The sequence below is a fragment of the Chiloscyllium punctatum genome, chromosome 27 (assembly GCF_047496795.1).
Source record: "Chiloscyllium punctatum isolate Juve2018m chromosome 27, sChiPun1.3, whole genome shotgun sequence".
Taxonomy (NCBI): domain Eukaryota; kingdom Metazoa; phylum Chordata; class Chondrichthyes; order Orectolobiformes; family Hemiscylliidae; genus Chiloscyllium; species Chiloscyllium punctatum.
The window spans coordinates 360,856-383,052 of record NC_092765.1 but is presented as its reverse complement, the minus strand read 5'-3'; the positions used below and the strand labels follow the sequence as shown (position 1 = coordinate 383,052).

At 41.5% G+C, this 22,197-nt stretch overlaps 1 protein-coding gene across 1 annotated transcript in view; it reads right to left on the bottom strand.

Annotated features, from left to right (window-relative positions):
* LOC140453340 (alpha-taxilin-like) overlaps nucleotides 1–22,197 on the bottom strand; it is an 85,611-nt gene that overhangs the window by 30,542 nt on the left and 32,872 nt on the right. Inside the window, exons 3-5 of the mRNA XM_072547886.1 lie at nucleotides 22,069–22,160; nucleotides 18,123–18,293; nucleotides 1,844–2,038 (exon numbers count right to left, since the gene is read on the bottom strand). Of these exons, the coding sequence (XP_072403987.1) occupies nucleotides 1,844–2,038; nucleotides 18,123–18,293; nucleotides 22,069–22,160 (458 nt within the window). The remainder of the gene's footprint in view (nucleotides 1–1,843; nucleotides 2,039–18,122; nucleotides 18,294–22,068; nucleotides 22,161–22,197) is intronic.

Genomic DNA, 22,197 nt, shown 5'->3' with positions numbered 1-22,197 from the left:
CAGGCCTAGGACAGAACGTTAGCAAGCTCATGCACTGCAAAGGCAATCTGCCAAAAGATTGGGGTCATACTTAGGGAACTGAAGAGATTTCCCACAAAGTGGTAACGCAGTCTGTGTTTGGTCTCCCCAGTGTAGTAAATATGACACTTGAGCAACAAGTCTAGGATACCAGATTGAAAGAAGAACATCACTGCTTCATCAAAAAGCTGCATTTGGCACTCAGACATTTCAGGTACAAGTGGTGATTGTGGAGATTGGAAGGAACACCACACAAGTGATGGTTGGTGAGGTTAAGCTTCACAACTGATCACCAATCTGATTTTGACTTCAGGTTGAACATCAATGCTGGAATTGCAAACCTGTCATTATTTTAACTGGAGGTGGCTTGGGTTGCAAGTTCCTTCGCTAAAATGGCAAAACACTCATGCTTTCCCCTATATATTGCAGTTTTTGCTGGTATTGCAGGCTGCATCTTGAATGCCTGCAGACTGTGAATGAATTTAAAGAGACAATCTTGGTAGTTTGTTAATCTGTTGGGGGGGATCCTATTGCCTAAACTTACTGGATGACATTCAAATTACGAACTCCACGGTGCTGAGTTACAAATAGAGTGAAATTCTTTCATTCTTCACCAGAATATGGCACCATTTTGATAGTTTAAGAATAAGAGGAAAATCAAAAAGATGTAGCTTAATAAGAAGCCCATTTATGTTTGAGGTCTGAGCCAACTGGGCCAATTCACCTCCACCAGACACACTGAGAAACAGTGTGCCCATTTCAACGCTGCTGTGATGCCTTCCTTCACTGCCAGCCCCAGACCCAATCAATGAAGTCACTGATCCTCAGGTGCCATCTTTCACCACTGGGCCTACCTCGTCTATATCGTCCCACTTCACTCTCCAGTGCAGTGACCTCACTCTCCATCCACTTCTTATTTCCACTGACACGTCCTGGAGTATTTCCAACTCAAGCTGGCAATCTAATTGTGTTGACACAAGTTGGGCCATCTTGTGTAAACTTGATTTTCAACTCTACATATAGTTATACAAAATGAAGGAGGTAATCCTAGCTAAGAAACATTTGCATAACATGCAGACAACTGCCGTGAAAATTGGTAACCATTCCAACAAAAATTCTTTATCCTCTTAGTTGCTGGTTTTCATCAAGCAATTTGAAGACAAGACAATCTAACTTTACAGTTTACAGGGCATAAGGGAGTAGACTAACTAGATCCTACAGCCTGGAAACAGTAAAGAATGAAAAATGGCTTCTTTGTATTCAATGTTTAAATTTTTAAACGAGGAAGAGAACAGATAATACACAAGGCAATGTGTGATAATCACCAGTAATAGTTAGGTAATATGCAGCTCATGCCTTTATCATCTATTATTATGCTGCAAGTCAAAATTATATCTTTTGAACAAATACAAGTAAAGACTGATGGTTACTTTACATTTCACCATTTGCACTTGCGTAAGAGTTTAAGACAAAATTTCAAGATGAAAAGGGCTCAACATATACATGGATAACATTGTGAGGGATTGAAAACCCTGCATTTCTAGGGAACTGACACTAGTGACAGTTTCAGTAATTGCTAGCCATGGTTCTGAATTCAGCAGAGAACTGCTATCCCAGGTTACCTATTTCTGATTGAGAAAACAGCAGTTGTGAAAAGAATCACGAGATTGCTCCCACTGACCCAACTCCCAAAACAAGCATGAGTTTATGAAAAGCTAAGGAATTTTTGGTCAGGGGTCAAATTTTACACAAGGTTAATGATAAATTCAGTCCAGTATTTGCACTTGTTCCAGTAAGCATAATTTTAGCTGTTTATTTTTCTTACCTCCTCTCTCAACTCATACTGTTCTATCAGTTTCTTCAGTTTCTCTGCCAGTTCCATGTTCTCCTGGCGCAGTTTGGAATTCCTTTCATTATGTTGTTCCATTTGTGTCTGGATATCATTTAGAGTGACCTGGAAGTGAGAAGTGATCTCTTTGCGCTTCTCTTCTTCATCTCTTCCACGTTGAACCCCTTCTTCCTGTGGGAACGTTTTGCAATATTGACAAAAAGTCTAATGTTTCACTATTTCGCTCAGCAAAATGACAAGGACGTAATTGCGCAGTCTGGCTTTACTTAGTGCACATTTCATATCATATTACATATAGACAGCAAAATTCAGCCAATAGCTCAGAGACTAGAATAATTGTTGCTAATATGGAGAATACCCAAAATCATCTGGGGTATCAAAAGCTGACATCATGCAGAAAAGATTATTTTTATTACACACCTCAGCAAATACAACTATTTTACTATACTGAACAGTATTTTGGTTACACAATAAACAGGTTGCAGAACATCATTAATTTTAGACTTTTTTTTAGGGAGGGGGGGAAAGGTGAGAGGAGATGGTCATGGTGGAGTGTTTTTGCAGAGGCCTCTGTCCAGACGTGTGTCACAAGGATCAGTGCTGGGTCCACTGTTTTTTTGTCATTTATGTAAATGACTTAGATGTGAATGCAGGAGGTATGGTTAGTAAGTTTGCAGATGACACCAAAATTGGTCGTGTAGTAGACAGTGAAGGTGGTTACCCCAAAGCGCAAGAGGACCTTGATCAGTTGGGCTGATAGGCTGTGGAATTTAATTTAGATAACTGTGAGGTGTTGCATTTTGGTAAGGCAAATCGGGGCAGGACTTGTACACTTAATCTCATAGTATTGGGGAGTGTTACTGAACAAAGATCTTGAACTGCAGGCAGAGTCACAGGTAGACAAGGTAGTGGAGGTGTTGTTTGGTACACTTGCCTTTATTGGTCAGTGCATTAAGTACAGGAGTCAGGAAGTCATGTTGAGGGTGTACAGGATATTGGTTAGGCCACTTTTGGAATACTGCATGCAATTCTGGTTCCCCTGCTATAGGAAAGATGTTGTTAAACCTAAAAGGATGCAGAAGTGATTTATAAAGGATGTTGCGGGGGTTGGAGAGTTTAAACTACAGGGAGAGGCTGAATAAGTCAGGGCTAGTTTCCCTGGAGTGTCAGAGGTTGATGAGTGATCTTATAGAGATTTAAAAGATCATAAAGGGTATGAACAAATCCCTCCATGATAGATGATGAAATTTGAATTTAATAAAATTTGGAATTAAAAAGTTTGTCTAATGGTGATCAAACAACCACTGTCAATTATTATTAAAAACCCATCTTATTCATGAATGCCCTTCAGGGATCTAGGAGCTTTATCTGGTCTGGCCTACATGTAACTCAGACCCACAGCAATATGGTTGACTCTTAGCTGCCCTTTGGGCTAAGAGGAATGGGTTAGGATGGCTAGCACATGCACATCCTGTGAATGAATTAAACAAAAGGACAACACAGAACATTGAAAGGACAAATCCTGACCTAAATTTTAATGAAGCATGTAGCTTGCTCAAGCCATAACACCACAGTGCTAAGTTGGTCAAGTCTCCCCTTTTTTGATGTTTGCCTCATGTGGTGCAGAGGCAGTGTCCCTACCTCTGAGCCAGGAGTCAAATAACAAAGAGCAGTACAGCACAGGAATAGGCCATTCAGCCCACCAAAACTGTACTGACACATTATGCCTTTCTAAGCTGAAAACCTTCTTCCTCTATGCTGTCAGCATTCATCTACTCACTGCCTAGTTACACATCTGCCATGATGCCTCTTAAACGTTGCTACTGCACCTACCTTCACCAGCTCCTCTGGCAGTGCATTCCAGGCACTTACCAAACTCTGTATACAAAGACCTGCCTCTCACCTCCTTCAAACGTAACCCATTTTACCTTAAATCTATGCCCCCTTATGACTGACATTTCTAAATTGGGACAATGACTCCAAATATTCATTCTATTCAACCCTCAATTTTGTAAACATGTCTCAGGTTGCCCCTCATCCTTGAGCATTCAAGGGAAAACAAACCAAGTCTGTCCAATCTCATGGCTAATACCCTCCAAACCAGGCAATATCCTGGTAAGCTGTTGTTGCACCATCTCCAAAGCCTACAGATCCACTTGGTGGTGTGGCAGACGAGAACTGTTCACAATATTCAAAATGTGGCCTAACTAAATTGTGATACAGCTGCAACACGACTTGCCAATTATTCTTCTCTATGCCGCTACTGATGAAGGCAAGCATGCCATATGCCTCCTTGATCACTAAGGGCTGCCTGTATTTGAAGGACAAAATGGCTGATAAAAAGAACTAAACAGCTGCTCCAGCATTTAAGTGAAACACAAATGATACCTTTGAACAGGGCTACTTCAAATGAATAGAAGGCCCTGCACAAAAAGCCAGAGACAGTTCGATAAGATGTCTAAGGATAGATACAAGTTCACTAAACCACGACAAGTGATTGATTACATCTTCATTAATGAAAGGATGTTGTCCCATTAGGTGAATAGCGTCAGTTGGAACACAGGGTGTAAATCTCAGTCAATGAGACAGTCAGCCTAACTTATCATGCAGCTGTGAAAACAACAGCTGAAGTTATTTTGAAGTAATCAGCGGTTTCTTTGAAGTTATTCACAACATCAAGCAATAGGTTCTAGTTAAAGCTTCTTCAGATAATCACAGATTTCAACATAATTATGGATACACATATACAACCAAAATATAACAGAAGTATTAGGGGAATACATTCAGACATAGATGTGAAAGTTATTTAGTCTCTGGAAACACTTTCTTTATCTCTAAAACGATGCCTGACAAAATCCTGTACAAAATAGATTTATCCGCAAAACTTTATAATAGAAATCAATATTACAAATCTTACAGCAGATAGCTAGAACCAACCGTCCATATTATATATATATATATATTAAAACTGGGATAGTGGGAAAATATGAGAAATTACAGAATTTGATGATAGAGTTAGTACATGGAATACAATGAAAAATAAAATTCAAGCAGCCCTTAGAGATAAACAAGTCTGGAACATGTCCAAAGGAATATAGTCAGTAACTCTGGAATGTTAATTAACAGAATGCATAGGAAGATCAAGGCCTGGTGATTACAATATCTGTTAAACACAATGAGATCATGAGAATGTGGGACTGTCTATATGAGTGCCCATCATTGATTATGTGTGTTCATAGGTTTGCATATGTAGAATAAGAGAAGGACACACTGACCAGGTTGTATGTGATTATTGTAGCACAAAATGTACAAAGTGTTGTAACTCACCGAAATTCAGAATGTGTCATTGAGCTCTCCTCCGATCGGAGCCAAAAAATTATCGAGGCCAGATTGAGGGAAGTCTTTGACCCGCTCCTGGCATTAACCAGTTGTTACTTGAATAAGAATAAAGACTGCCATGTGCCTGAATCCTGCCTGCCTCCTGAGTTTTTGTCCCAAGTCACAGGGTTTTGCTCCTACAACCACTTTATCCATTTATGTTGCTACTTTCAGGGGACTGTGAACCTATATGCCTAGATCCCTTTGTATGCTGATACTAAGAGTTCTGCCATTTAACGCAAAATTCCCTCCTGCACAAGATCTTCCAAAATGTATCATCTTGCATTCAGCCACATTAAACTCCATCTGCCATTTCTCCACCTAAGTCTCCAGCCTGTACCCTGCTGTATCCATTGGCATTCCCAATCACTATCTGCAGCTCTCCCAAACTTTGTTTTATCACAAACTTACGAATCAGACTACCTACATTTTCCTCCAAATCATTTATATACATGCCACAAACAACAAGGGTCCCAGCAGTGGTCTGGGAGGAACACCACTGGTCATTCTTTTGTTTATGTTTGGACTAAGGCTGTGATGAAAATCAGGAGCTGAGTGGCCTTGAATGAACCCAAATTGTGCATGATCAGCAGGTTATTATTCAGCAAGTGTCACCTCATTACCTTGGACCAAAACTTCCATCACTTTGTTGATGAGACACTGATTGGTCAGGTTGGATTTTGGCTGAGATGTTTACAGCACAGAAGGAGGTCATTTGGCTCATCATACTTGTGCTGATCAACAAAGATCCAAATACATCAGTCCCATTTTCTAGCTTTTGGCCCATATGCCTGCAAGCTAGGGCAACACAAGTGAATATTTAAATATTGTTTAAATGTTACAAGAATTTCAGACTCAACCAGCCTTTCAGGTATTGAGTTTGAGACTTCCACCTCCTTAGTGAAAATATTTCATCTCAATCTCCTCTTAACCTTCTACATCTTTCCTTAAATCTGTGTCTTCTGGTTCTTGACCCCTCTGCTAATGGAAAAATAGCCTTCCTAGCTACTCTATGCATCTAATAATCTCGTACACCTCTATTGAGTCCCTTCTCAACCTTTGTTGCTCCAAGGAAAACTGCCCCAGCTAATCTAATTTTTCCTCATAGTTCTGACTCTCCAATGCAGCCAGTATTGTGGTAAATCTTCTCTACACCCTCTAATGCAATTGTATTCTTCCTATAATAAGGTGACCAGAACTGCACACTGTCCTTCAGTTGTGGCCTAATCACCATTTTTTAGTACCAGCGTACCCTCCTTGCACTTGTGCTCTATATCTCAGTTAATAAAGATAAGTATCCCATACGCCTTCTTATCCACGTTATTACCTAATCTGTCACCAGTGATATGGACATGCACTCCAAGCTCCCTATGATCTGCAGTTCTAACTGATATTGTCACCATTTCCAAAATGCTCCCTTGCTGATATGCCTTCGTCCTGCCTGGGCTCATTGCTAAATATTGGATCAAGAACTGTCCCTCTCTTGCTGGCTTTCTACTTACTTGCAGGGCCAAGAGCAGAAAGATCCACAACAACCAAGAGTATCAGGGAATGAGATGTAGAATTGGCAGTGAGCAGCAATTACTAAGAAAGAAGTTACAAAATAAAATAATCTTTTAAAATAAGCAAAATAGGTAATTTCAGTTACTAACATAGAAATTTAACTATGTAAAAGCATTTCTACTTACAGGATGCAGTATATTAATATCTGTTTTCTGATAAGGAAAGATCCACGATACCTAATTCCAGTTTTAACATAAGTTCCTATGCAATTTTCAGAAACACAACCATAAGTCAGGACTTCTTATACACCATCCACATTGTGTGTCAACTCCTCAAAGCACAAATAAATTAGTTAAATACCATTTCCTGTTCTCAAAACAGTGTTAACTTTGCCTGACTGAAATGGGATTTTCCAAGTAAATGTTCCACTATAATCTCTTTAACATGAGATTCCAGCATTTTCCCCGTGATGCAGGTTTAGCCTGTAGTTACCTGCTTTCTTGGGTAGTGAAGTTACATCTGCTACTTTACAATATGATGGGTTTAGGAAAGTGAGGTGTGATTTGATTGAAAATGTATAAGATCCTGAATGGTCTTGACAAGTGGGCATGGAAAAGATGTTTTCGTCTTGTGGGTGAATCCAAATCTATCAGGCACTGTTTTCAAATTAGGAGTCTCCCTTTTGGGACAGAGGTAAGGGGAACATTTTTTTGCTCTTAAAAGTTTGACACTCTTTGGAACACACTTCCATAGAAGGCAGTGGACATTAAATATTTTTGAAATATATAGATATATAGGCAAGGAAACAAAGGTCATCAGGAGGAGATGAGAATGTGTTATTCAGAATACAGATAGATTAGCCATGATCTTACTGAATGACTAAGAGTCACATGGCTTATTTTTGCTCCTAATTTGTATGTTCTGTTATATTCATCTGAACTTGATGGGAATCCTGGGGTAAACTTCAGTTGTTGGAATCATACCTAGCACTAAGAAGGCGTTCACAGTTGCTGGGGGTCAATCATCTCAATCACAGGATGATGCTCTGGGTAATGTCCTTGGAAAAAGTCTTCTTCAATTGTTTCAGCAATGACCTTTTCTCCATCCTAAGGTGAGACATGGGGTTGTTCATTGATGTTTATACCATGGTCAGAATTCACAATTCCTTGGTATCCTGAAGCAACTTGCATCCAGATCTGGACAACATTCAGACTTGTGATGCTAAGTTAGAATGCGGTGCTGGAAAAGCACAGTAGGTCAAGCAGCATCCAAGGAGCAGGAGAATCGACATTTTGGGCAAAAACCATTCATCAGGAATTGCAAAGCCTCTTCCAAGGATGCCTAGCTTGAAGTTCTCCTCCTCTCTCTACAAGGACTTTGTGATGCTAAGTGCCAAGTAACAGTTGTGCCACATAAATGCCAGACATTGACGATCTCCAGGAAGAGAAAATCAAACCAGAGCCTGTCCATCATCTACAAGGCTCAAATTAGGAGTGTGTCAGAAAATCAAATGCAGCTTCAGCTCCAGTAAATTAAGCTCTTCATGCCTTGAACCAGTATGAAGTTTTACTTAATGCTCGAGATTAAGGCCTCAAGGATGCATCAGCAAATTTATGTTTGAACTATACTTGAGAACCTAATGGTAAAGGCTCATCAGTTACAAGGGGAAAGTGAAGCAATATATGTCAAATAATTTTTATATTTAGGCAACGATAGCTCAAGGTACCTAGGACAACAATTTCAGACTTGCATATACTATGAATTGCAAAACAACTGAACAAAAACGACATGGTGAGGGATTGTAATGAGTGGAATCATTGAAGACCCATGATGAGCACTGCAGGACTGTTGCAAAACCAAACTGACTATTAGAAACAATAACTGAGACTTAACATAAACCGAAGGAAATAATTTCTTGGTATAATTTCCTTTATTATGAACATAGGAACAGTGGAAAGCCATTCAGCCTGTTCAGCCTACCCCATCATTCAATGCAATCATGGTTGCTCAAACACTCCAATGCCTTTTACTTACTCCAATCTCAAATCTGTATTGCACTGATAATCAGAAGTATATCAATCTCTACCTTAAATGTGCTGAAACACCAACCCAATACAGACTACAGTGGTAGAGAATTCCAAAGATTCACAACCCTTGAAGTAAATTAACTTATCCTCATCGCAAACCTAAATGACACCCCTCATATATTTAAATTGTGCCCTCGTTTTAGACTCCTCAACCAGGGAAACATCCTATCTGCATCTAAACTGTTTAGCCCTTTAGGCATTCTGTAAGTTTTAACTAGATTATCTCTTATTCTTCAAAACTCCAGAGAATACAGGTCCATTTTGCTAATCTCTCTTCACTGGACAGTCCTGTCAGGCCAGCAATAAGTCTGGTGAACATTTGTTGCACTCCCTCTATGATAATGATATCTTTCCTGAGATCAGGAGTCAAAACTGGCACACACTACTCCTGGTGCAGTTGACCAACCTCCTTTACAACTGAAATGAGACTTCACTATTTCTGGACTCAAACCTTCTTGCAATAAAGACTAACATTCTAATAAGAGTTCCGAATAACTTGTTGCATCTACATGTTCAACTTCAGTGGATGTGACGAGGGCACCTTGGTCCCTTTCTACATCTACACTTTCTAACCTCAAAAAAAAATACACTGCACAGCTACTTCTCCTGCCGAAGTGGACAATCTCATGTTTTCCACATTAGATTCCATCTGCTATGTTCTTGACTATTCACTAAGTCCAACTAAACTTTCCTGCAGTTGCTATAAAATGTCATTTAATTTAGTATTATCTTGCAAATTGGGAAATAATACATTTGGTTCCCACCTCCAAAATACTGATATATATTGTGAACAGCTGGTGCCAACATACTGACCTTTGTGGACCCCAACTAGTCACAGCCTGACAATGAGAGACTGACCCACTTATTATTTTTCTTGGTTTTCTGTCTAAAGGCCAATCATTAATGTATGCTAGGATTCTAGATGAAACTGGACCAAGTCTAGGTTTGACTCCCTCATAGTGAGAAGATCCAACATCCTGGAAAATATTTAGAAAAGAAAAGCTAATGGCATGCTGGTGAGAGGATTTGAGCATAGGAATAGGAATGACTTTATGCAGTTATACAGGGCCTTGATGAGGGCACACATTGAGTACTGTGCCCAGTTTTGGTCTCCTAGTCTAGAGGAAGGACATTCTTGTTATTGAGGGAGTACAGTAAACAGAAGAGCCTTGGGAAAAGTTGACGAGCAGAGGGATCTGGGAGTTCAGGTACAATGGACCCTGAAGGTGGCTGCACAGGTGGATAGAGTGGTCAAGAAGGCATATGGTATCTGACAGGGTATTGAGTATAAGAGCTGGCAGGTCCTGTTAAAATTGTACAAGGTTTGACTGCATTTAGAATATTGTGTACAGTTCTGGTCACCACATTACCAAAAGGATGTGGGCGCTTTGGAGAGAGTGCAGAGAAGGTTTATGAGGATGCTGCCTGGTATGGAAGGTGCTAGCTATGAAGAGATGTTGAGTAGGTTAGGGTTTTTTCATTAGAAAAAAGGAGATTGAGGTCTACAAAATCATGAAAGGTATAGACAGGGTAGATAGAGATAAGCTTTTTCCCAGGGTGAAGGATTCAATAACAAGGTCACACTTTCAAGGTGAGAGGGGAAAAGTTTAAGGGGGATGCACGTGGCAAGTACTTTACACAGAGGTGCCTAGAATGCGTTGCCAGCAGAGGTAGCAGAGGCAACACAGTAGATTAATTTAAGATGCTGCTGGACAGATGCATGAGTAGGTGGGGGGCAGGAGGGATGCAGATGCTTAGGAATTGGGTGACAGGTTTAGACAGTAGTTTTGGATCAGATCAGGCTTGGAGGGCCGAAGGGCTCGTTCCTGGGCTGTAAATATTTTTTGTTCTTTGAGTCCAGAGAAAGTTCATTAGACTGATTTCCAGGATGGCAGGGCTGACATATGACAAATGAGGAAAAACTAGATTAGTTTGGGGAAAAAAGATCAAAACAACGGCAATTTTAAAAGGAGGAACACAGATAAAAGAAGGAGACCATATGGTTAGTGAGGGCAAAAGAGAAAGTCACCGTAGTGAATCTGCGCAGTTACTGCCTTTGCTGTTTGAGTTCATGTACCTCTAGACACTGGAGTGCATATAGAAAAAATTAACAAACAGTGAAATTCACCTTGTAGGAACCGGTGTGGGAGAGCATAGATTTTAATGTATAACCTTGCTGTAAGTCTACAGTAGTGAGTAGAGTGGGTTCTTTCTTGATTATATGTTTTATTGAGATCGGTCTCGATTAAATTTGAGAAATAGAAATCATAAGTATTAAGTTACCCTGGAACTCTGCTCTTCTTTTACAGCAATAAGATGGTGCTATTTTCTGGGTTTGTAGATTGTGAAGGAGCGAAGACGGCCTTTAGTAGAATGATATGCTCTTCCTGTCGGATGTGGAAGTTTAGGGAGATTTGCCATGTTACTGATGATAAGTCTGCAGGAAGTGTCTTTGGCTGCAAATCCTACCAGATTGCATGGATTGGTTGGAGATGCAGTTAGAGACAATGAGGAATTTACAAGAACTAAGGGGGAGATAGATGGTAGTTATAGGTAGGGAGAAAAGTTGCAGATACAGTCACATAGATGGGTTAACTTCAGGAAAGGTAGGAGGGATAGGCAAGTAGTTCAGGAGTCTTCTGTAACTATCCCCATTGCAAACAAGTATAGGAAATGTAGGAAAATGTAGGGGGTGATGGACTCTCAGGGGAACGCAGCACGAACAGCCAAGTTTCTGGTATCGAGACTGACTCTAATGTAACAAGGGTACGTTGGGTTTCAAGTGATCGATTGTGTTAGAGGGTTTTCTAGTCAGAAGCACAGACAGATATTTCTGTGGCCAGCAGCGAAAAATCAGAATGGTGTGTTGCCTCCCTGGTGCCAAAACCAAGGATATCTCAGAGACAGTGTAGAATGTCTGCAAAGTGGAGGGGGACCAGCAGGAGGTCTTTGTACATATTGGAAATAACGACACAGAAAGGGAAAAGGATGAGATTCTGAAGGGAGAATATAGAAAGTTAGGCAGTAATTTAAAAAGGAGGTCTTCAAGGATACTAATATCTGGATTACACCCATGCTATGAGCTAGTGAGGGCAGGAATAGGAGGATAGAGCAGATGAAAGCGTGGCTGAAGAACTGATGCAGGGGAGAAGGGTTTACATTTGTGGATCATTGGAATCTCTTCTGGGATAGAATTGACCTGTACAAGGAGAAAGGATTGCACCTGAATTGGAAGGGGACTAATATAGGGGAACCTCTAGTATCCGAACGTGACGGGCAGGCAGAATTTTGTTCGGATAATCGATTAAATGCCTTTCCTCTGGGGCTCAGAGTTTTTGAAGTCTGCTCCTCATTCAGGAGACTGCAGCAGCACACAGAGCATGAGGCCCCACTCCTAACCCTGCCCGCGACCCCGTGCAACAACATCCCCCACCCTATGCAACATTGGACCCCCACTCCTGTCCACGTGCAACACCGCCCACCTGCCCTAGCCCCACCCCTGTGCAAAACCGCCCCCCCGCAACACTACACCCCCACCCGTCCCCCTGCCCCTGACCCCGACCCCATCCAAAACCGCCCCCTGCCCCCAACACCCCAACCCAATCCATCACTGCCCCTACCTGCCCCATCCGTGCCCCCAACCCCATCCATATCCACCCCCTCTCCTGGACAGCCGGACTGGACACTAACAGTAAGACTGCTGCTGCCTTTGTGGGGTAAGTCTCTAAGTAGCATGCGCACACACAGACACAACTTCTTACTGCAACTTTTTGACAGGTTCCACCTTTGCCCTGTACAGGGTAATGTTGGAGAGATTATCTGGGGAATAGGGGTGTGGGTACACCCGAGAGACAGACAGACAGAGAAGTCATTTGGAGATGGTGCCTGTTTAATCCTGTAAACAAAAGACGCGATCACTGTTAGAAACATGTCTTTGATGTAATGTTTCTATCAGGACCTCGAGATCTCATTCGGATAATTCAATTTTCTGATAATTGGTATTTGGATAATCAAGGTTCCTCTGTACTGGCAGGGACTTAAGGGATAGCATTACTGCTGTACTTAAGGAGAAAATTCCTGGGAATACATCCAGGGACGTTATTTGGGTGGAACTGAGAAATGAGAAAGGGATGATCACCTTATTGGGATTGTATTACAGACCCCCTGATAATCAGCTGGACATTAAGAAACAAATTTGTAAGGAGATTTCAGTTATCTGTAAGAACAATAGGGTGGTTATGGGAGGGGATTTTAACTTTCCAAACACAGACTAGGACTGCCATAGTGTTAAGTGTTGAGATGGAGAAGAATTTATTAAGTGTGTACAAGAAAACTTTCTGATTCAGTATGTGGATGTACCTACTAGAGAAGGTGCAAAACTTGACCTACTCTTGGGAAATAAGGCAGGGCAGGTGACTGAGGTGTCAGTAGGGAAGCACTTTGGGACTAGTGACCATAATTCTATTAGATTTAAGATGGTGATGGAAAAGGATAGACCAGATCTAAAGGTTGAAGTTCTAAATTGGTGGAAGTCTAATTTTGACAGTATTAGGCAAGAACTTTCAAAAGCTGACTGGGGGCAGAAGTTTGCAAGTAAAGGGATGGCTGCAAAATGAGATAACAAGAGTCCAGAGACTGTATATTCCTGTTAAGGTAAAAGGAACGACAATGGGTAAGTTTTGGGAATGCTGGATTACTAGAGAAAGAGGGGCTTTGGCTAAGGAAAGGAAGGAAACATGACAGGTATAGACAGGAAAGATACAGTGAATCCTTAGAAGAGTATAAAAGTAGTAAGAGTATACTTGAGGAAAATCAGGAGGGCAAAAAGGGGACATGAGATAGCTTTGGTAAATAGAATTAAGGAGAATCCAAAGGGATTTTATAAATACATTAAAGGACAAAAGGGTAACTAGGGAGAGAATAGAGCCCCTCAATGATCAGCAAGGCAGCCGATGTGTGGAGCCACAGAAGATAGGGGATATACTAAATGATTATTTTGCGGTGTTTACTGTGGAGCAGAACATGGAAGATATAGAATGCGGGGAAATAGATGGCGACATCTTGAAAAATGTCCATACTACAGAGGTGGTGGTTCTGGGTGTTTTGAAGTGCATAAAAGTGGATAAATCCCCAGGTTCTGAACAGGTGTACCCTAGAACTCTGTGGGAAGTTAGGGAAGTGATTGCTGGGCATCTTGCTGAGATACTTGTATCATCAATAGTCACAGGTGAGGTGCTGGAAGACTGGAGATTAACTAACGTGATCCAGAACTAGAGGGCATAGGTTTATGGTGAGAGGCAAATGATACAAAAGGCACCTAAGGGGCAACGTTTTCATACAGAGGGTGGTGTGTGTATGGAATGAGCTGCCACAGGAAGAGGTGGAGGCTGGTACAATTACAGCATTTAAAAGGCATCTGGATGGATATATGAATAGGAAGGGTTTAAAGGGATATGGGCGAAGTGCTGGCAAATGGGACTAGATTAGGTAAGGATATCTGGTCGGTATGGATACATTGGACCAAAGGATCTGTTTCCATGCTGTAATCTCTATGATTGCAATTTTCGAGAAGATTTGTAGCTCAGGTTGAAGTTCAGATTGTAAGTTTGCTCACCCAGCTAGAACGTTTGTTTTCAGATGTTTTGTCATCATACTAGGTAACATCATCAGTGACCTGGTGAAGCACTGGTGTTATGTCCCACATTCTATTTGTGTGTCTTGGTCTCTTAAGGTGGGTTGAAAGTGAGGACTGCAGATGCTGGAGATCAGAACTGAAAATGTGTTGCTGGAAAAGCGCAGCAGGTCAGGCAGCATCCAAGGAGCAGGAGAATCGACGTTTCGGGCATGAGCCCTTCTTCAGAAGCCTGGTTAGAATGGTTAGAATTTTTGGTTAGAATGTCAGACCTCTAGGAATTCCTGTGTGCACCACTGTTTAGCTTGTCCTAGGATGGATGTGTTGTCCCAGTCGAAGTGGTGTCCTTGTTCGTCTGTACGTGAGGATACTAGTGCTGTATCCAACACAAACTTTGGGTCCAATACGCGAATGACACCTTTGTCATCACAAAGCAGAACAAATTAGAGGAAACCTACATCAACAACAATATCCTTATAGGCATAAAATTCACAATAGAGGAAGAGAACGACAACAGACTCCCATTCCTATATGTCATAGTAGAACGAACGGTTAATGGACAACTTCAAAGCAGTATCTACAGGAAAGCAACACACACAGACCAAATACTTAACTACAGAAGCAATCATCCCACACCTATAAACGAAGCTGCATCAGACATTATTTCAATGGGCCACAACACACTGCAGCACTCAGGAACTATGAACAGCAGAAGAAAAATATATTCAAGAGAACGGGTACCCAATAAACAAAGTCCATCGATTTCTCAACAACAAACCCAAATAAGCAGACATGACTCACCCAGAAACCCTAGCCGCATTACCATACATCAAAGACATTTCTGAAATGACTTCCAGACTACTCAGACCTCTTAGCATCATGGTAGCTGACAAACCTACCAACATACTTAAAACAGCAACTGATGAACCTAATGGATCCTATACAAACAATCAGCAAAACGAATGTCTTTTACAAAATCAGTGTACAAACCATGCAAGGACTGTAACAAACACTACATCGGGCAGACAGGCAGAAAACTAGCCACCAAAATACATGAACACCAACTAGCCACAAAAAGACATGACCCACTATCACTAGTATCCTTACATCCAGACAAACAAGGACACCACTTCGACTGGGACAACACATCCATCCTTGGACAAGCTAAACAGAGACACACACAGGAATTCCTAGAGGCCTGCCATTCTAACCAAACTCCATCAATAAACACATCGATTTGGATCCCATCTACCATTCTCTAAAAAGAACCAGAAATGGTATCACCCACCTTAAGAGACCAAGACACAAATGGAAAGTGGGACATAATACCAGCACTTCACCGGAGGCTCAATGATCTTTTAACTAGTATGGTGACGAAACATCTGAAAACAAATCTTTCAGCTCAGCGAGCAAACTTACAATCTGAACTCTATGACTGGGCTTGTACTCACTAGAATTTAGAAGAACAAAGGAGGATCTCATAAAATCTCGATGAGACTGGACAGACTTGATATGGGAAGAATTAGATTACATTACTTACAGTGTGGAAACAGGCCCTTCGGCCCAACAAGTCCACACCGACCAGCCAAAGCGCACCCAACCAGACCCATTCCCCTATATTTACCCCTTCACCTTACACTATGGGCAATTTAGAATGGCCAATTCACCTAACCTGCACATATTTGGACTGTAGGAGGAAACCCATGCAGACACGGGGAGAATGTGCAAACTCCACACAGACAGTCGCCTGAGGCGGGACTTGAACCTGGGTCTAAGAACAAAAGATTGCCTGTGAAAATTGACACCTACACTGCAAACACAATTGGGGAAAGTTGGAAATAACAGTTTACAAAAGTGCAATGTTAAGATGCAAGGAAACACCTATTTCCTTGCATCGTGTAGTCATTGGGGGCTCCATCGTTAGGGGGGACAGATAGGAGGTTCTGTGAAGACGAGAGATACTTACGGTTGGCGTGTTGCCTCCCAGGTGCCAGGGTTCGTGATGTCTCTGATCATGTTTTTGGGATCCTTAAGGGGAAGGGGGAGCAGCCCCAAGTCGTGGTTCACATAGGCACCAACGACATAGGTAGGAACAGAGATGGGGATTTAAGGCAGAAATTCAGGGAGCTAGGATGGAAGCTTAGAGCTAGGACAAACAGAGTTGTTGTCTCTGGTTTGTTGCCCGTGCCACGTGCTAGTGAGGCAAGGAATAGGGAGAGAGAGGAGTTGAACACTTGACTACAGGGATGGTGCAGGAGGGAGGGTTTTGGATTCTTTATTGGGGCACTTTCTGGGGTACGTGGGACCTTTACAAGCAGGATGGTCTTCATCTGATTCAGAGGGGTACCAATATCCTGGGGAGGAAATTCACTAATGCTATTGGGGTGGGTTTAAACTAATCCAGCAGGGGGATGGGAACCAAAATTGTAGTTCAAGTATAGAAAAGGTTGAGAGCAGGGACATCCGAAATCAAGTTTCAGGGACGCAAGATGGCACCGGCAAGCAAGAAGTTGGTTTGAAGTGTGTCTACTTCAACGCCAGGAGCATCCGGAATAAGGTGGATGAACTTGCAGCATGGGTTGGTACCTGGGACTTTGATGTTGTGGCCATTTTGGAGACATGGATAGAGCAGGGACAGGAATAGTTGTTGCAGGTTCCAGAATTTAGATGTTTCAGTAAGAACAGAGAAGATGGTAAAACAGGGGGTGGGGGTGGGGGCCGGGGCAGTATTACAGTTGCAGAAAGGATGTTTGGGGATTCGTCAACTGAGGTAGCATGGGCTGAGGTTAGAAACAGGAAAGGAGAGGTCACCCTGTTGGGAGTTTTCTATAGGCCTCCAAATAGTTCCAGAGATGTAGAGGAAAGGATAGCAAAGATGATTCTCAATAGGAGTGAGAGAGACAGGGCAGTTGTCATGGGGGAGTTCAACTTTCCAAATATTGACTGGGAACACTACAGTAAGAATACTATAGATGGGTCAGTTTTTGTACAGTGTGTGCAGGAGGGCTTCCTGACCCAGTATGTAGACAGGCCAACAAGGGGCGAAGCCACATCAGAGCTGAAAATGTGTTGCTGGAAAAGCGCAGCAGGTCAGGCAGCATCCAAGGAGCAGGAGAATCGACGTTTTGGGCAGGAGCCCTTCTTCAGGAAATCTGAAGTAGGGAGTCTGAAGTCAGTCCTCGGCAGAGGCCTCACCTTCATTCCCCTACTCTGATTTCCTGAAGAAGGGCTCATGCCCGAAAAGTCGATTCTCCTGCTCCTTGGATGCTGCCTGACCTGCTGCGCTTTTCCAGCAACACATTTTCAGCTCTGATCTCCAGTATGTGCAGTCCTCACTTTTTCCGCAAAGCCACATTAGATTTGGTACTGGGTAATGAGCCCGGCCAAGTGTTAGACTTGGAAGTAGGTGAGCACTTTGGTGATAGCAATCACAATTCTGTTATGTTTAATATAGTGATAGAAAGGGACAGGTGTATACCACTGGGCAAGAGTTACAGCTGAGGGAACTGCAATTACGATGCAATTAGGCAAAACTGCAAAACTTAAATATTAAGTTAAGCAAAAAAACAACGTTTTTAGCCACAGAGCCTATCCGCACACAGCACCCAAAAGGTATCAACTGTACACAAATTTACAGTAACTGAATTTATAATACCTTAAGAGTTCGATTATGGCGTTGCAGCTCACGACATAGACTTTCTAGCTTGCTGCGTGCCAGAATAGCTTTGCTGTGCTCATTCCGAAGGTGATCCTTCTCTTGGATGATCTGCGTTTGCTTCTTTTGTAGAAGTCTCATTTGCTTTTGAGTATTTCTGTGCTCTTCAAGCTGCAGAAAGCTCAAACGAGTTAATTGAAAAACGCCAAATCTTAGGATAAATTTAATAGAAAGTGACTAATTTTGCAATTCAATTTGTTAAAATACCATTTTGCTTAAGTACTTACAACTTCAGCTTTACACAACATAAGCCAACCTAACCATGACTAGTGCAGTAAGACGGTTTACTAAAGATACAGTTGTTAAGTATACAACCATTGCAAATAGATCAAGTTAATATGGTTTCTTTAACTGAAGGTAAAGGGGAGTACAGAATGCAAGTTGTCTATTCAGTGACATCTAACTGATGTTGATTTTAGTTTGCTACAGTAGGATGCTTAAAACTTGAAACCTTGTGTGCTTCTTTAAAAGTTGATCATTGGGAAATCAAGTTTTTTCCCCCAAGTTATTATATACAACAATCATAATAATTTGGGGCTGTTGCAGTATACAAATTCAGAGGCTGAGAACAACTACACAGAAATTTGTCAGCTTAAATGGACAATGTTTCAGTTACTTTTGGTACATTCAATGCAAAGCTGACAGAGCTATTCGCATTGTTGAAGATTTTCTAAAAAGGGAATACAAAGTTAAAAATCACAACAACAGGTTATAATCCAACAGATTTAATTGGAGGCATAAGCTCTCAGAACACTGTTCCTTCATCTGGCAGTTGTGGAGTATAAGATTGTAAGCCCCAGAATTTATAGCAAAAGTTTACAGTGTGATGTAATTGAAATTATACATTAAAAGAGACCTGGATTGTTTGTTAAGCCTCTCATCTGTTACATTCACCACTTTGGTTTCAGATCTTTTATGTCTAAATTGCAAAATCTTTTTTTAGAAAGTTACATTTTCAAGTGAATTTTAACAATTGGTGTCTGTCAGCTCAGATAATGTATTGAAGGTGTGAGTTCCTCTGTGTGATACTGTCTGTACTACAATGTTTAGACTGATTCTAACCTTAAAAAAAAGAATTTACATGGGTTCATGCAGTTTTTGAGAGAAGTAAAATGTAACTCTACAAGTACAAATTCACCCCACAAACTTTTAAGTTTATGCGTGCATATGTGCGTATGCGCATGTGGTGGTGGTGGTGACGGGGTGGGGGGGGGGGGGGGGGGGGGGGTGTTGAGAGTGCCTGTGAGAGAGGGGTGCGTGTGAGTATAAATGGGTCTAAATCTCTGCGCACGCCTCTGCACGTCAGAGAGAGTGCACGTCTCTGCATATCTGAGTGTTTGTGCACGTGTGTGTATATATAGGACTTGGGGTCACCTGTAGTGTGACATGAACCCAAGGTCCCAGCTGAGGCCATCCCCATGGGGACCGAATTTGGCTATCAGCCTCTGCTCGGAAACACATGCACCCTTTCACAGACTTCTATCCGTTTATACTCTCACTCATACATGCACCCACTCTCTCACAGACACTCAACACCATGCCCCCTCCCGCCACACACACACAAGTTTGTGGGGTGAATTTGTACTTGCCGATTTACATTTTACATCTTTCAAAAACTGCATGAATCCATGTAAGATTCTGTAAATTAATTTATTAAATTAGAATTAGTCTAAACGTTGTAGCACAGACAGTATCACTCCTTCAATACATTATCTGGGCTGACAGACACCAATTGTTAAAGTTCACTTGAGAATGTAACTTTTTTAAAAAGAATTTTGCAACTTACATATGAAAAACCTGAAACCAACGTGATCATTCCAACAGATGAGAGAGACTTAACAAACAATCCAGGTCTTTTTCAATATATAATTTCAGTTACATCCATCATACTGTAAACTTTTGCTACAAATTCTGGGGCTTACAATCTTATACTCCACAACCACCCTGATGAAGGAGCAGTGCTCCGAGAGCTGGTGCTTCCAATTAAACCTGTTGGATTATAACCTGGTGTTATGTGATTTTTAACCTTGTACACCCCAGTCAAACACCAGCATCTCCAAATCATGCCTAAAAAGGGACAGCAGTTATCTGTTAGCATCTTGCACTCATTAAAAATTAAGTTGAAAGCCTTCAGTCCAGGGAACTACATTATAGGAAGGACGTGAATGCATTGGAGACAGTGCTGAAGTGATCTTACAAGAATGGTTCTGGGGATGACGAACATGAGTAACGAAGATGTTCAGTTCAGAGGACAGACTGAAGAACTTGAGATTGTTCTCTTTGGATAGATTGCACCTAAGAGGATATTTGATATAGGTTTTCAAAATCTGAGGTGGATCTATCTCAAGCTCTCAGACTGATAGACATCACTGGTTGGAGCATAGGGAGAAAAATTGTTCCCATATGTAAAAAGAACAAGACAGCATAGATTTAAAAGGTAAATTTGCCATAGTCCCAGAGGAGCATAGGGCTAGTCTTTCATTAGAGAGAGATAACTGGTGCAAGGGTCACCACATCTCTGGTGAAGTTGAGAAGGTCGAACCTTTATGGTGACCACAGCCAGTGCAGAGATTGAACGTGCATCACAAAACTGCCAGCTAACAGACATCGGACACAAACGCTTCAAATAATGTGCATAACAAGCAAGAGTGAAGTGATCAGGGGGGAGCTTGCCATTTGGATACAAAATTGGTTTGAAGGTAGGAGACAGATAGTGGTGGTAGAGAGTTGTTTTAGACTGAAGATCTGTGACCAGAGCAGGATTGGTGCTGAGTCCACTGCTTTTTGTCACTTTCATAAATAATTTGGATGTGAATATAGGAAGAATGGTTAGTAAGTTTGCAGATGACACCAAAATTGGTGGTGTAGTGAACAGTGAGGAAGGTTACCTCAGAGCATAATGGGATCTTGATCAGATGGGCTGAAGAATAGCAGATTGAGTTTAATTTAGATAAATGTGAGGTGTTGCAATTTGGTAAGGCAAATCAGGGAAGGATTTAATACACTTAATGGTAGGGTCCTGGGGAATATTGCAGAACAAAGAGACATTGGGGCACGAATACAGTGAAAAGCCAAAATCTTCTCCCCATGGAAGGAGAGTTGAAAACTCAAGGGCATAGGTTTAAGGTGAAAGGGGAAGATATAAGAGAGACCCAAGGGGCAACCTTTTCACGGACAGGGTGGTGAATGCATGGAATAAGCTGTTAGTGGAAGTGGTGCAGGCTGGTACAATAACAACATTTAAAAGGCATCTAAGTTAGGTACTTGAATAGAAAGGGTTTAGAGGGTTAAGGGCTAAATGCTCACAAATGGAACTAGAATAATTTAGTATATCTGGTCAGCTTGGGCAAGTTGGACCAAAAGATCTGTTTCTGTGCTGTAAACTCTAGGATTCTATGAGTAGTTAGGGTAGGGAATGTACTGCCTAGTTATGTGATGAAGGTTTAATTCAGACATTCAAGATGGCATCAGATGATTCCCTGGAAGAAAATAGTGTGCAAGGACATGGGGAAAAAAGCAGGAGATCAGCACTTGGTAATCAGGCTTGTTTGAACAGCTGCTGCAGGCATAATGGGCTGAACAGCTTCGTTATACACCATAACACTTCTGTGATTCCTGTTAGAATGAGCTATTATTTGTCAATGACAACATGGTTACTCAAAGATTAACAAACCAAAAGTGCACTTTTCACAGGTAATGCACAATGGGGCTAATGTACACAAACTACTATTTGTAATATGAGAACACAAATGTCCAAGTCATCTTTATCCGTTATGCAGATTTAGATTATGCTTTTAAACAAAAACAAAAAACTTCAGAACAGAATTTTACTTTTAACTCTGCAAGGAGCTGCATGTCTCAATTCTTATAAGTCTTTTGAACTGACCATGTCTGCATATTTCTTGCAAAGTGCAGCAAGCTTCTCCTCTGGGGTGCTCAAAGTATTCAGTGTCTGCATCAGCAATGTTATTTCCTTTCCTGCAAAAAGATAATCATATCATTAAAGCGCTACATA